Below are 15179 nucleotides of genomic sequence, written 5' to 3' on the forward strand. Positions count from 1 at the left end.
TCCATTTCTATTTTTTATTTTATCTTGACCACTCCGTCAATTTGTTAGCTACTTCATAAAAGATTGATGAAGTAATTGACAAATTCATGACCATCAATCAAATTGACGACCATCAATCAAATTGACGGATAAATAAATAGTCGTTACATAAATTAAAGTTTATGAATTTGATGGAAAAATCATTTATTGTGATTTATAATTATGTTGTAAATATAATTTTCAAAAAATAATAAACTTATTATTTTTATATAATAAATATCATGTAAATTAAGGAATTACGGATTGAGCGCGTTCGAGGAGATCGCTCTAAAGAAATCAGATCATTTTGAATAGAATTTACATTAGTACAATTTAGTTTTGGTTATTACGTCTCATATCAGACCAGATTAGGTGAGTTTCATTCGTTGACAAATCTACTCCTACATAACGTACAGAACAATTGGAGAACTGATCACATCTTACCAACTCTTTCTGATCATCTTCGATTATGTACATTCTAATTAAAAATAATTATAATATGTTATAAATAAAAAATATATAGAAATTATATAAAAAAATTCAATTTCAATATTACAATCCCTTTATCTATATTTATAGCCAACTTCCTCATATTAACTATATTTGTCAAATCTGTAAAAAAATTTCATGCCATTTATTTTTATTATTAAAATGATACCGTTTTAAAATATAACCAACCAATATAAGTAACATCAAGGAAGCACAATATTAATAACATTTTTTTTTTTTTTGAAATATACTCCCCCGTCCCCGTGATTGTTTATGTTTAGTGTTTGCACGCATTTTGGGGCTCTTATAAAGCATAGTTTCATAATTATTTTTTTTAAATTTCCTGCTTTTGAATAAAAGTTTAAACATCAAATTTTATTCAGAGAATTTTTTTTTTAAAGATATATTATGAAGAGTATTGAAAAGTGTGCCAAAAGGTAACGTAAAGAAATGAAGGAGACATAAGAAGTAATTAACAAATATAATCCATGTCATCGAAACACAATATATTAGCGGTTCTAATTTTAGTCAGCTTAGATGCTCTAATATTGATATCAAATTAGGTATGATTTAATTGCTGTTAAACATCATTGTTGTGATACCATATATTGTCTTGTCCCAAAAATAAAATCCAATGCACTTCCAAACAAAGGAAAGCATCACACGAACCAACCAAATAGACTCAATACAACAGTTGTATCATTTCAAAATATCATGTCTTTTGTTAAAACTTCACCATCAGAAACAACCACCACACCAGAACATCAAATTATTGTATTTTTCAACTCATGAGCCATGAATAAACAACACAAATAGACTTAATTCATCAAATTAAATATATGGAAAAAACTGCATTCACCACAAGTGCCATGATGTTTTTGAGATCATTATCTGCATCTTGTGTCTGGACTGATCTTATTCTTCTTGATCAAGTTTGCTGCCCGAAACATCTACAACAAACCGATATCTGACGTCGTTTTTCTCCAATCTCTCAAAGGCTTTGTTTATGTAATCCATCTTCACTACTTCAATTGATGAAGTTATCTCCTTCTCATTGCAGAAAGCAAGCATTTCTTCTGTTTCTTTGATGCTCCCTATGAAGCTCCCTGTTATGGCCTTCCTCCCTACACAAAATTTCCCAAAAAAATATTACTAACAAATGATATTTTACGACATTTGGTCAAGTCAGTCATAGTTCACCACAACAATTCTGTAACAGAACGGACTTGGTTATCATGTCAAATTCAACTCCGCTCTGGTGAGCGAAAATATGTATCGACTTACCAAGCATAACCATGGGGGAGATAAACTGCAAAGGAGTATTGATAACCCCCATCAAGATCAACTTCCCATCAAGTTTCAACAAGGAGAGGTAAGGTTCGAGTGGGTGATTAACAGGCACGGTGTCAATGATATAATCAAGCGAATCAGCAGCTTCTTGCATCTGAGTAGTATCCGAGCTGACAAGGTATGCATCTGCACCAAGATGATCCATTGCCTCCTCTTTCTTCTTGTCAGACGAGCTTATGACAGTCACATGATGTCCCATGGCTTTCGCTAACTTCACCCCCATGTGTCCGACCCCTCCAAGCCCTAAAATCCCCCCTTTAAGTCCAGCAATCTTACTTAAACCAAAGTGAGTCAGAGGACTGTAAACTGTCACCCCTGCACATAACAGAGGTGCTGCCTGTTCCGGTGCCATTCCATCTGGAATTTTCACTGCAAACCTATCGGAAAGAAGTACACATCAATTAGATTCAATAAAATGTAAGATCAAATATTTCTTCAATCTGAGATAATGTGAAGCATGAGCTAATCAAAATGAATAATTACTTTTGATCGACAACCATGGAGCTGGAGAAGCCTCCTTGGGTGGGCTTGCCATCGGTGTAGACATCGTTGTAGGACCAGATCTTCTTGTTGCAGTACTGCTCAACATCAGCGTTGCACGGCCTGCAGTTTTTACAACATCCAACTATCGTGCCAACTCCAACACAATCTCCTACCTTGAACCTTGTTACATCTGTCCCAATCTCCACCACCTCACCAACCACTTCATGCCTTTACAACAAGAAGAACATATTAAAGCACAATCAATGTGAACCAGGAACCCAGAATTAAATGCACAGAATCTTACTACTTAGTACTACTCATCTGCTTATATCAGAGGAATTAATTTAATATCCCATCTATCCAATAATTGACAATCTAGTCATATTCTTTGTCGAACTTCCACCAGCTATTAAATAATTGTACTATAAAAAGCTAATCCTATATAAAATCAAAAACCCAGTCTCTCTTTATAAGAAACTTTAATCTTTAAATTGGTGAGTTTTTCTATAAAGGAAAACTATTTATACTAGTTCAGCACCGGCTAATTTGAAATCCTAGTTCCGCCCCTGAGTCCGATAAACACATAATTTTACGTATTAAGATTTGCAAAATTTGCTACAAAAACCAAAATCAGCAAAATGAAAATTCACATACCCTGGAACCATGGGATAATTGGAAGCTCCAAGATCATTCTTGATCTGGTGAATATCAGTATGGCAAATCCCACAGCAAGTGATCTTGATGAAAATATCTTCAGGGGCTGTGTCTCTGTTGATTCAAAAATATACATACAAAGTAAAAGTAAGAACAATTAAAATAATATGAAGTAAGTTGAATGAGTGAAGCAAGAAGATAATTTTGAAGAAACCTGAGAGTGTAAGTGTAAGGTGAGAGAACTCCAGAAGGGTCTCTTGCAGCCCATCCAATTGTCTTTCTCTCAACTTCTAAGCTCCCCATTTCTTTTATTTCCGAGCAAAGAAATAAGTGACTTTTTTGTAATGGGAAGTGTATGGATAGCACACATATATATACGCAGTGGAGAGTTTTAGTTAGCTAGGCGACTTTTGAAAGGAGACAAGTTAGCTACAGGCGGGGTTGGTGAACCATTTTTTAAAGGTATAAGCAATGTATGATATCTTGATAAATATATTTATTTATTCAATTATTATTATTCTTTATATAATATTAATTAATTATAATATTGTGTTATCCTAACATAAATATAGCAATGACTGCAGCACATCTTTGACTCAGCTCGAGGATAGCTTTGTATGCGTGAAAGATGTGCATCGCTATTTGGCTGGCTGCCTCAGAAACCCAGCTTCGGTACTTATAAATCAGAAATAAGTTATATATTTCGTATGATTTGTGTAAAAGAATTATAAGTTAAATTCTGATATATATATAAGAGTTAAGTTGACGGTTAATTTTTTTTATTCGAAGACGTTAATTTTAAACTTTTGATAGATATACATAGAAATTATAATATTTTTATAAAAAAATCACTCATTTTATAGATTTTTCCATCCAATAACTTTTTCACATGGTTGTGTTTTTTATAGTATGTTCCCTTTTCGAACATTACACTACTAAAGATATTAGCTTTACGTTGGTGACGAGAAAAGGGTAAATACAGGTTCACCAACCATGTAAACAACTGCAGCAAGAAAAGGAAAATTTTGAACTAACATGATACTAAAATCTACAAAAACCTCACATTGACTTGCATTTACTTTTTTTTCTTCTCTAGAATTTTAATACGATAGAGAAGTTACTTGAAAGAATTATATGTTATCTTTGGGGTCAGTAACGTGCTTTGGACGTGTTTATTGATTGAAAAGTTCACCAAGAATATTTGATTTTTCATATCTTTTCTCTAAACCTCACAGCATTATCGTCTTTTCTTCATACGTACTTATGAACTTACTCAGGCTAAGGTGCTGCTCCCTCTATCCCCCTCATTCCATTTCTTCACGTTACTTTTTGGCACGTTGTTTCACGCTCATTTAAAGTATAGTTTTTCTTCTGAATAAAAGTTTGATGTTTAAACTTTTATTCAAAAAAAAAAATTATAAAAAAAATTATGAAACAATATTTTATACGAGCTTCAAAATGCGTGCAAACAGTGTACGTAAACAATTCAGGGTGATGGAGGGAGTAATATTGGGCATATTCGGCAGATCATTTCTGCGATATAAGAATTTATTTCAAGATTTATATATGCTATACATAGCATTTTTTGATAATTCGAGCGTTACCATAATCCTACCTACTCTTGTATATTCGATCATACAAGTTAGGGGTGATCACGGTCTGGTTTAAACCGCAAAATCCGCATAAATCAATCCGATATTAATTCGATCCAAACCGAAACCGCAATGAGGTTTACGGTTTCGGTTCGACTAATTTAAAAAACCGTGGTTTGTGGGTTGGTTTCGGTTTTATATTAAACCAACCCGTTATAAAACTGAACCGCATGTGTATATATATAGTATAAATATTTAATATTATATATATACAAAATATTAGTTTTACATAAATATATTAATTTTTTAGTTTATACTTGCTAGGTTGTTTAGTTGCTTACCTTATCAATACCAACTAAGTGTCATATCAATTCAGTAATCCACGACTTCGGTTCAACTTTATGCATTTTATTAGACTAAAATTTGTATTTTAATTTAACTATGTGAAATTATGTAAATTGAGACAAAATGTTCTTCTATTTTCTAGTGTTATTCATAAATTCTCATTTCTGATTATAAGCCTTAGTCATAAACCGATCAATCCGCTTAACCGAACCATTAAAAACCGCACCGCTTGGTCCGGGTTAAATGGTTTGCGGGTCGCGAGTTGGTTTGAGATTTTTAAAAACCGCTAATATATGGTTTGGTTCCGGTTCTACCTCCAACCCGAACCAAACCGGACCGCGATCACCCCTAATACAAGTGATGTGGCACATATTCAAGATTCAACATTTTCATACAAATATGGTTGTAAATGGTCCGCAAATTCGCATAGTTTCATATACGAAATTTATGATCGGAGTGTGAAAATGGTCCAAACTAGTGGACGTCCTAACCAAACCACAATTTCAAGATAAAAGGCAGGCAGCCATTCACATGGTGGCACCTCAACTCTGCATCCACAAAGCCAGAGATGCCCACCACATCAACCATTCCATCACTTTTTATCCATACTTGATGCTACTCTTTTTTAGTGCTTAGCCCAAACAGATGTCACACAAACGTGGCCAAACCCTCTGATAATTTTTAAAATTAAAACCGAACCGAAATCGAAAATTTAGATTAAAAACGAAAAATTTGGCACCAAACCTGGTTGTATTTGTGGACCACTCGTTCAACAACTCATTACAAGAACTATTCAAAATATCATGTCGTAAGAGTGAAGAAATGTTGGCGGATGAGATAAAAGTTTAGCAGCGCTTCAACAATATTTTGGTGCCACTTGCTTGGAAGTCAATTTTAGAAAGCTCAGGCTCTACTCCATCGGATCGTGTTCAGCTACAGCTCGGCTTGTCTCGGAATATCAGCGCAAGAATAAAACATGGGTTGACGTGCTTAAACTAGGCTTATCTTATTAGATATTTGATCACAAAAAATAGCGGTATATGATTTGGCAACAAACGAAAAAAGAAAGCCACAGGCCCACAATCATGAGAATCATGACTTGAAGTTTATAATAAGGGAGAATCACAATTTATATATTGTCATTTGTCTATTTTAAATGAATTCAGCGTTATTAGGTAATCCTATTCGAATCATTTAACTCACAGGCTGTCTCTTCTTGATTATGAACTGAAATTTTCCTTTTTCCATGCTGCTTCTGAGACCTGTTTTTTTCAAAGATATAAAAACCGTTTGGGTGAGTTTAAAATAAATGTTTCTTGCTTAAAGTAAAGAAGTGAAGTATAAATTAAAAGCAAGTTAACACTTATAAGTGATTAAAATGTTTGGAAAAGAAGTAGAAGCAATGAAACAAAAACCAGTATTCTCAACTTCTTATAAGTACTTCCTAACTTTTTATATAAACAGTACGAATAAGTGTTTATAAACCCACAATCCGGACTTTTAAGCCCGGCCAAACACCCCCATAATCTCAACTTACTGTGACCTCCAATTACGAGAATGATGTATATTTTTCAGTTAACTTATTCTCTTCGTTTTCTTCTTTGAAACGACAACAATCTAAAAAGTTGAAGGGGGCAAAATGCCAGAAAAGCCGCTCAATCTTGTACTGTAATTGTAGTGGCCCATCATTCAGGTCCTAAACGTAGCGAAGTTTCAGTTCAATCTAGACATACAAATACATAATATTCATTTCAGACAATATTAACAGCCTTGTTTCTGCTTGTCCCAACTTAGAATGGACTAGGTAAGTTCGGGCAGGCTGTTGATTGCTGTCATGAGATATTTTGCATACGTTACATGCCATATTTTAATTTCATTAAGCTATCTGTTTCACAGCAGACAAAGCTACATTGGAGTCCTGGATCACAGTAATAAAAGTATGTCCATATGGTTTGATGTCAAAGCTATTGTCATGTTTGTGGAACCAAATATAGCCAAATTAGTTACAATCCTCATGCTTATTACTTTACTTACTACCATAGCTTAACCAGCCCTAGGGCCTTGAGAGTTAAGCGGGAATGCTGGCATCAACTATTCAATTCTACACATACTACAAGTCTGTAATACACAGGCCTTTATGTATGTAAGGATTTAGTAGTAGCACATCTAATCAAACTTACTGGGTGTGATAATATACGTTCACTGGGCATAACAGATGGGACAACAAGGTTCATGGGTCTAAAACAGATCATTTATGTTCATTGATGACCCATAACATGATGAGAGAAAACGGGGACCATAACATGATGAGAGTAAATTATGCAAAACTATTCATTGTTTAATCATCTTCATTCCACAACTAGTTTGCAGATGTACTGTGGACTAAAAAAACTACGAATTAGCCAGAGGTCCCTTTAGTAGTTCAATAATGTTGTGTTTGGTTGGGGAGAATGGAATGACTAAATTTAAATGAAAATAGTAGAGATAGAAGGAAATTTTTTGAAAACAATTGAGGGAGTGCAAAATTGTTATGAAGAGATTAGAGAAGAAAATGGAGCATTCCTTCTCAAATTGGGTGTGTGATCTCTAGTATATGGTGCAACGAATGGAATGGAGGAAGGAATGAAATTTATAAACATTTGTCCATAATATAGTTCAAATTCATTCCATTCCTTCCATATTCATTCACCCCAACCAAATACAACATAACAGCACTAACATAGCTCAAATATAGTGGTAATAGACAATACCTTCTGAAGAGGGTTTATAGTTTACAGAATAAGCTACACAGGAAAGGGAAACAAAAATAAATAAAATCAGTTTTAAGTGGAATAAAATAAAGGGATTCTATAAATTGATAATCCAGTGTAGTATCTAGTCGTTTGAATAGAAATGGATTTGAGTTTGGGCAAAAAAGTACAAATGAAGAGGTCACAAGAAGTGGGGTGAAGAAGATTATAGAATATAAATAGGAGATGGTAGAGTTTGTGAAAAATAAGAGAGAGCAGGATGAGCATTAATTTGTAAATTAAATAGAAATAATTTTATTAATAAAAATGAAAATTGAAAATATTATGTTACGCAGAAATGTCATAAAACAGAGTAACTTCATTACCTTCCAACCAAGCACAGCCTACAAGTTAGTATTCACATTCCATATGTCAATTACCTAAATGCTGGGAGATGCTTATTGACAGGTGATAAGTTATCATTTGTATGTATAATTTAAACCGCCTTAATGTACATAGGACAGGTAAATAAAGAGGCTACATACAAACAAAACTGACACTAATGTTTACCTGCTTATTTGCTGGAGTTTGACCTCAGGATAGACAAACTGTCAGATTGCCAGTAACTGTGTTATTCAGTTGTTGAATTGGATCTTCAGCAATGGATCTGTGATTCTGTATACAACATATATCTATCGATAGGGATACATACATAGCTGCTAAATTAGAACTTGCAAAACATTAATTTCCGGTTTTGGTTTTCGCAAAGCAGGGAGCATGGTGAGCAAGTGTAACACAATCAATTTTAGGGCATGCAAATCACTTTTTATGACACCATACAGGGCAAGCAAATTACTTTTTATGACACCATACAAATAGAAGTTACCTTGTAAATGTTTAGAAAAATATAACAAAAGACAAGATTCATTCACAACATTTCTGCAATACAGCAATAAGTAGAAACCATGCATTCATATATATGGAGGTGCAAATGGCTAACTGTGTCATATAACTTTATTAATAGCTTAAGAACTACCAAACACTTCAGGCTGTTATTCTCCTAATGTGAGTTTCCCTGAAAATCCATGTGAAACTCTACGAGGACACTCCTTTCTTGCTCTCCACCCATTCCAAAAACTTAACTTGTGCACCCATGCTATCCATCCTGTAAAGTTGATGGTAGTGATTTCCAATTTCATGCCCAAATGTCCAACCGAAGACAGCTCCGGCTGCCAAGGATAGTGCAGTACCTAACAAGAAAAAATAAACTTATTGCAATTTTTGTATTAATAGCTTTTTATTTGCTTTTGTACATACTGCCTCCTGCCAAGTTTCTACTCATGTGTTTGTGGAACTGATTTTCGAAAGAGAGAAAAAAAAAGAGAACCCAACAAATTGACTTTAAAAAACATTAGGATATGTGAATAAATAGTTGCATTTATTTTGCTGAAGTCCAATCCGAATAGAAGATGTGCACCAATACCAAACCAACTTGGTAAACATCCAACTATCCAAAACAAACTCGCAAAATAATTATCTTCTATTTCAATTTAGAGATGCCAAATACAACCACCTGTTTCATATTAATGGTTCCCACTAATTTAGCCGTAATCCTCATGTAAGGACCAAAAGCAGCTGCTCTATCTTGTATCCTACAGTAATTATAAGACAAGTGGCACTATGTGATGGTGAACATATAATTATATCTTAAAATCATTTAAATTTTTAGTTTATAGGGATTATCAACTTCAAAAGTCACGAGATTTGCAAATGATTTACACAAAACGATTTTCTAAGTGATACATCAAATTATGAACAAACTATACTCGGTCACTTCAATGAAAAATAGATTATACCTTCAACCGGATAAAGTATTACCTTGACACTATAAACTATAATTTAAAGCATGTTAACAACTACGAGTATATAATGAGAGTGTAATCAGTGTCTCCCTACCATGAGGACTTTTTGAATATTTCCAAGCAATGCCTGCGAGGTTAGCTGCTCCAAGGACACTTCCTACAGCAGCAAATTTTGTAACTTCCCGAGCAGACTTTAACTACAAATGTAAATGGGAAAATAAGTATTCAGTTAGAGCCAACATTAAAAAAATGGCAAGAAATACTTCTCTTAAATAGTACATATGCACTAAGATTAAATATAACTGTGAAATAACAATATTAATATAACTGCGTACTTCAAGTGATTATAAATCTTTTCCACTCGTAGCTTTTCTTTCTATTTTGTCAATCGAGTATTCTATTATGTCATGTCGAGTATTAAATAACACATAACATCCAGGGCAAACTACTGGTAAGTAAGTAACTGATGACATCTGACAAATACAGATCACATGTATGATTTTTTTTTAAGATACCTCAAGTCCTGAAGGCCTAGAATGTATTTTATTTTTGTAATACATAAAACAAAAAAGAACATAGTATAGCCATAAATACTGAATTTGTTCCACGTATGAACATAGAAGACCTGCAAGTATGTTACATCCTAACCAGATAAACTAAGAACCTGTTAAGAGCTCTCTATTCAAATTTCAGATTCTTGCAGCTTAGTTTGTCATACCAAAAAAACATAGCCATAAATCCCAATTTAAAAGACGCCCATCCAAAACACTAACTTAAATACTCTCTAAGCGGGTTGCGATATCAGACATGACTTGAACCTGACCCAATTTGCCACCTGATTTCAACTGAAAATTTACATTCAACTAAAACCCGAAAATAACAGAAAAATGATCCATTCAACTGAAAATTGACTTGAAATGATCCATTATTAGAATTTATTTTTTTAACAATTAAACACTTCTTTCAGTTTTGGTGGATTAAGCTTGGGCCGAACTTGACCTGTTAGCACACAAGAACAAGACCTGAAACTGCCACCCCGTGCTACATCACCATCCCAAATACCCACTTTGTATAAACAAGCAAACAGAAAAGTACCCACTTAAATGAAATGCTGGAAACAATAATGAGAAAATAAAACAGGTTGATAGTTGAGAGGAGCAAAATACATACAGCTGGGCCATGAACAGGATCACATGCGATAAACGCATCGACATCAGAATCAGACCAAGAAAGAGGCTTGTGCCGGCCATCAATAAACTTATGATATTTCTCCACAAACCAAAATCTATCACTCACAAACTCTTTTAAACTCCCAAAAACAGAGTCACCTGTCTCTGCCATTTTCTACAAAAAAAATTCAAAACACTTCAGATTCAAGATTATAAACACCAAAATGAGTATCGATATATTTCTAATAGCGTCACAACTGAATATTAACAAGTCATAATTCCGCAAATCACTAGGAACAAGAGAAACACTTGAAATGATACAATACAGAACCTGAAACGACATATGCAGCTTCTTTTCAAGTAATCAACAAAAAATCTTATCGGTGATATCTAAACCTGATTAACCAATTACTTGAATTGAAAAGCCTCAAAAGTGGTATATTTAAACCTAAACCAGATAGATAATCAACGGAGCTGCAGAACACTATATTTACGCAATTGAAAGACATATAACACAATAACAGGGCATGACAAAGCACAAATACAAATATATAAGCAATTGGGGCATTTAAAAACCTGCAAAATCACAAGAGGAAAGCAGCGTGTATGTATATGTGTATACACAACTACAACAACAAGCAACGACAAGATATGTATAATAATAAAATTAAACGCAATTCGTATAGAGCGGGTGGGAGGGAGATGATTACCTTGAGGATTAAACAAGAGGCGGATCGGATCCGTTGAAGATGATGGGAGGCTTTGCTACTGATTTGTGTGCGGGTCTGTCTGTGACGATAAAATAAAAGATTAAAAACCAAAGATAGATGAGGGTATTAGCGGTGCTTTTTGTAAAATTTAAACAATATTTAGACGATAAAATTATATAAATTCCTGCCGATCCATTTTTTTAAAAATTTCATGACATAAGTACATAACACATGATGACTGTATATTTATATACTTGTAACAGGTCCAACTTCCAAGTGCACGGTAACATATTTTTATATATTCATTAAATAATTTTAATATATCTAATATTAGTAATAAATTATTAATTTTATTACATATTTTCTATATTAAACATTGATGTTCTGTTGTCTATGTCTTATATGGTACAGCAGTTAGATGATAAATTTTTTTAAATGAATTTTTTTTTCTCTAAAATTACATTCTTATACGATTATGTATGCCCCAAAAATAAAGGAGAGGACGGGAGCGTAAGAATGAGTGGGGTCTAAATTCTAATAGAGCTCTTGGACATGTTTAGAGTTTGTCCAGGTCTCCAGGTCCAGGACATGCTCGAAGATTTGATGAGGATTTAATAAACTAGCTAATTGAGTGAGAACGGGAGACCGATTAGAGCATCTTCAACGCGTTGGCTATATTGGACCGGTAAGATATTATGTAAAATTTATTGAATTTGTAAGTTATAATTTAAAAATAGTATGTTATAAATGGAATATATATATCAGTTTAATATGTTAATAAATGATGTGTAATTTTTCTACAGATTTCTTACAGATCCGTAGACGTAGAGTTTCGACAAATATAGTCATCAAAGGTTGGCTATAGTTATAGACAATGGGTGGATGTGGTTGGAATGTCAATTTTTGAAAAAGTAGGCTAATTTTTTTATTTATGGCATGCATATCAAAATTTTAGCTAAAGCTCCCCATGCTTGGAGATACTCTTAGATCTGATGATGTTGTATTAGAGTTAGATGACGATCATGAAAGTGGGTAATTTAAATTTCTCTTCATTTCTGTTTAGATTCTATATAAATTATTTCTAATTTAATATTTATAAATTAACTACAATTTTCCTTTATACGGATAACTTTTTTTTTTTGTCACAAAATAAAAATTAGAACAATACAGTCGAGACAAACCCCCAACTGCAGATACAACCAGGTTGGAAAACAAATAACATACTAGCAGATTTGTTTCCTGATTGTTTAACATATAGAATTCAAAAATTCCTGAAGGTAAAAATGAAATCAAAGATATTCCAAACGATCCAAATTGTACCTTTGTCACATAAAGCGGCAACCTCACAATTGACCTTATCACGTAAAAGCCATTGTTAGACTAGTGTTCAAAAACTCTTAAGATTGGAGGAGCGGCACCCAGCTATCTACATGCCGGATACCAGCTATAAACATGCCGAAAATGTAAACTTCTGACGGATGAACAATCTTTGATCTTGAAAGGTGAGCTTTTGCCATAATTACCACCGACTAATATTTGACGCAGACTTTTCAGATCTCCAAAAACATCAATGAAATCATTCTAGACGGATCCAACATCGAATAAATTCAAATATAACTAGACAAAAACATAATCAAACACTCCGAAAAGAGAGACACACAAATACCAAAAAAATGGGTTTTATTGAAAGGAAATCAGCGAAGATGAAAGAAAATAAAGGAGATGGGGCTTTCCACCGGATAAAACCAGTGGAAGCCCCTCAGACAACCTTGAAAATGGACAAAGACAAAAGACGGAGGCGGCTCCTCGAACCCTAATTTTTTTTTTTACGGATAACTGAAGAAAGGAAAACTATCGTACAATTGTATATATATTTTTTTATGACAATTATGTTAAATTATCTTACATCACATCTTAAGATTATTCAAAATAAAGGGCAAGTAAATAAATTAAACAGGAAACAAAGACATGCCCTTTGCAGTAAATTTCTACATATATATGCATGCATATTTGCACGTCCCGATCCCGCCAATCTTTCATCATTCAGTGGTGATCGCCGGCGATAGATTTGTGTCCAGCACCAGGACTCGGACCGGAGTCCTTGAGAGTTCGAAGTGATGGAAGGCCTTTAACTTTCATGTGTCCAGCTCCCCGAGAGCTTGGTCCAGATGATTTCACCTCATCAACCGAAAATCCATGACCCCTTAAAAAATCTTCCATATAGCTTGTTCTTGTCTTCTCTGGCAAGGGCCGGCTGGCTCTTGTAGTTGGAGCCTTAGAGCATAGAAGAAGAGAGAATAACAAAAATGTGATTGTAACATAAGTGACTTTTTCTGAATCCATAATGGGAGAGCTAGGAGCTACCTAGCTAAAGAAATATATTTGTTTTTGTGTTTATAAAGACTAGGTTTGTTTTGTGTTAGTGAGCTAGTATATTTGATATGGTACGTTGTGGATCGGAGGTATATATAGGGACTGAGCAGGGGCGGATCTAGAATCTAGAAATATCTTCTTACGGGGACAATCAAGAAAATTTTCGAAAAACACCAATATATTTTCAGATTTTGAAAAGATATTTTTATAATTTTGTAAAATTTAAAATGATAAAAAAATGTCAAAAACAATTTAGATGACACGTGTCTCCATACCTCTTACTAGACCCGTCCCGGGGACGAGTACATGTGGTGTGGTGGCGTGGGGAATGCTGGATTTGACTAGAAAATCCAAGATCACTGTTGAAGTAATAGTTGATGGAGGATGGTATACATTCTTGATACATATGCCGCCACCTATTTTGGGGAAAAAACGTGGTGCTTTCATAGGAAAGATGGACTTGATGAATAGATTAAGAAAAAGACTCAATTTTGGGAAATGAAAGATTTGGGAAAAGACATAAAAAACTGCGTTTGTCCTAAAATAAGGGTACCTGCTTCCCATGTTGGTATGCACTAAATGCAGATATCGATTAGATTGTTTTGTGAATGAGGAAACTCGATTAGCAAACTTTTCCATGGGCTTTAAAGTATCAGATGAAACCGGACGTCTCTTTGTTTAAGTATTGGATTATTTTATTTGCATTATGTTCATATTTGTATCCACGTTTTTTTATTTAGATGTAAATCAATTTCGGATATATGAGATCTAATCTATACTATATTATTAAAGCCGAAACATTAAAAGTTTGGTCGGTTGGTACGCGGGCTTTTATACAGACTTTTATAATTAACGGGCTCCAAACAAAATTAGTGGGATTCAAACAAAATATAAACAAATCAAAACATAAAACAAATATACAATCGCTTATATACTATACTATTAAAGCCAAAACATTAAAAATTTGATCGGTCAATTCGGTGATTTGCTGAAAATTTTAAATAATTTTAGTTTTTTTTTTGAATAGAAAATAATTTTAGTTGATTAGTGATTAGCATGAATGTTCTTCACTCTTTGTTGGTTGGCCTTGGTTTTGGTTCAGATACACGAGATTTGCAGTCTTATTGGGATAACATGGACGTACAGCTTTCGATTTCTTTGTATATGTGATTCCGTATGTATTAAAGAAACCAGGTAAAAAATGATCATTATTTTATATCATATCTATACTATTATATACTTATATATAATAAGCGTAAAGGAGATAATTTGGTCACATGGTCCTATGGTCTAAAAACTTATCATCTGTTGGATTGTATATTGAACAAATAAGCACCGTTAGATTAGAACAAAATTAAATTCTGTTCTACAAGGAAACTAAAATCTACTTGCATATTTATAATTC

General features: G+C 33.7%; 2 protein-coding genes across 2 annotated transcripts; both read right to left on the reverse strand.

The window, feature by feature from the left end:
- Positions 1-1184: 1184 nt before the first annotated feature.
- LOC108225755 (probable cinnamyl alcohol dehydrogenase 1) lies at positions 1185-3426 on the reverse strand. The gene is made up of 5 exons (XM_017400701.2): positions 3209-3426; positions 2995-3108; positions 2341-2568; positions 1792-2234; positions 1185-1631 (listed from the first exon to the last, which is right to left on the reverse strand). Exons 1-5 carry the CDS (start codon positions 3295-3297, stop codon positions 1423-1425), a joined length of 1083 nt encoding a protein of 360 aa, XP_017256190.1. The 5' UTR covers positions 3298-3426; the 3' UTR covers positions 1185-1422.
- Positions 3427-8534: 5108 nt separating this feature from the next.
- LOC108225804 (succinate dehydrogenase subunit 6, mitochondrial) lies at positions 8535-11561 on the reverse strand. The gene is made up of 4 exons (XM_017400764.2): positions 11402-11561; positions 10693-10866; positions 9617-9719; positions 8535-8910 (listed from the first exon to the last, which is right to left on the reverse strand). Exons 2-4 carry the CDS (start codon positions 10861-10863, stop codon positions 8756-8758), a joined length of 429 nt encoding a protein of 142 aa, XP_017256253.1. The 5' UTR covers positions 10864-10866; positions 11402-11561; the 3' UTR covers positions 8535-8755.
- Between the last annotated feature and the right edge of the window lie 3618 nt (positions 11562-15179).

Source organism: Daucus carota, chromosome 6 (assembly GCF_001625215.2).
Source record: "Daucus carota subsp. sativus chromosome 6, DH1 v3.0, whole genome shotgun sequence".
Lineage (NCBI taxonomy): Eukaryota > Viridiplantae > Streptophyta > Magnoliopsida > Apiales > Apiaceae > Daucus > Daucus carota.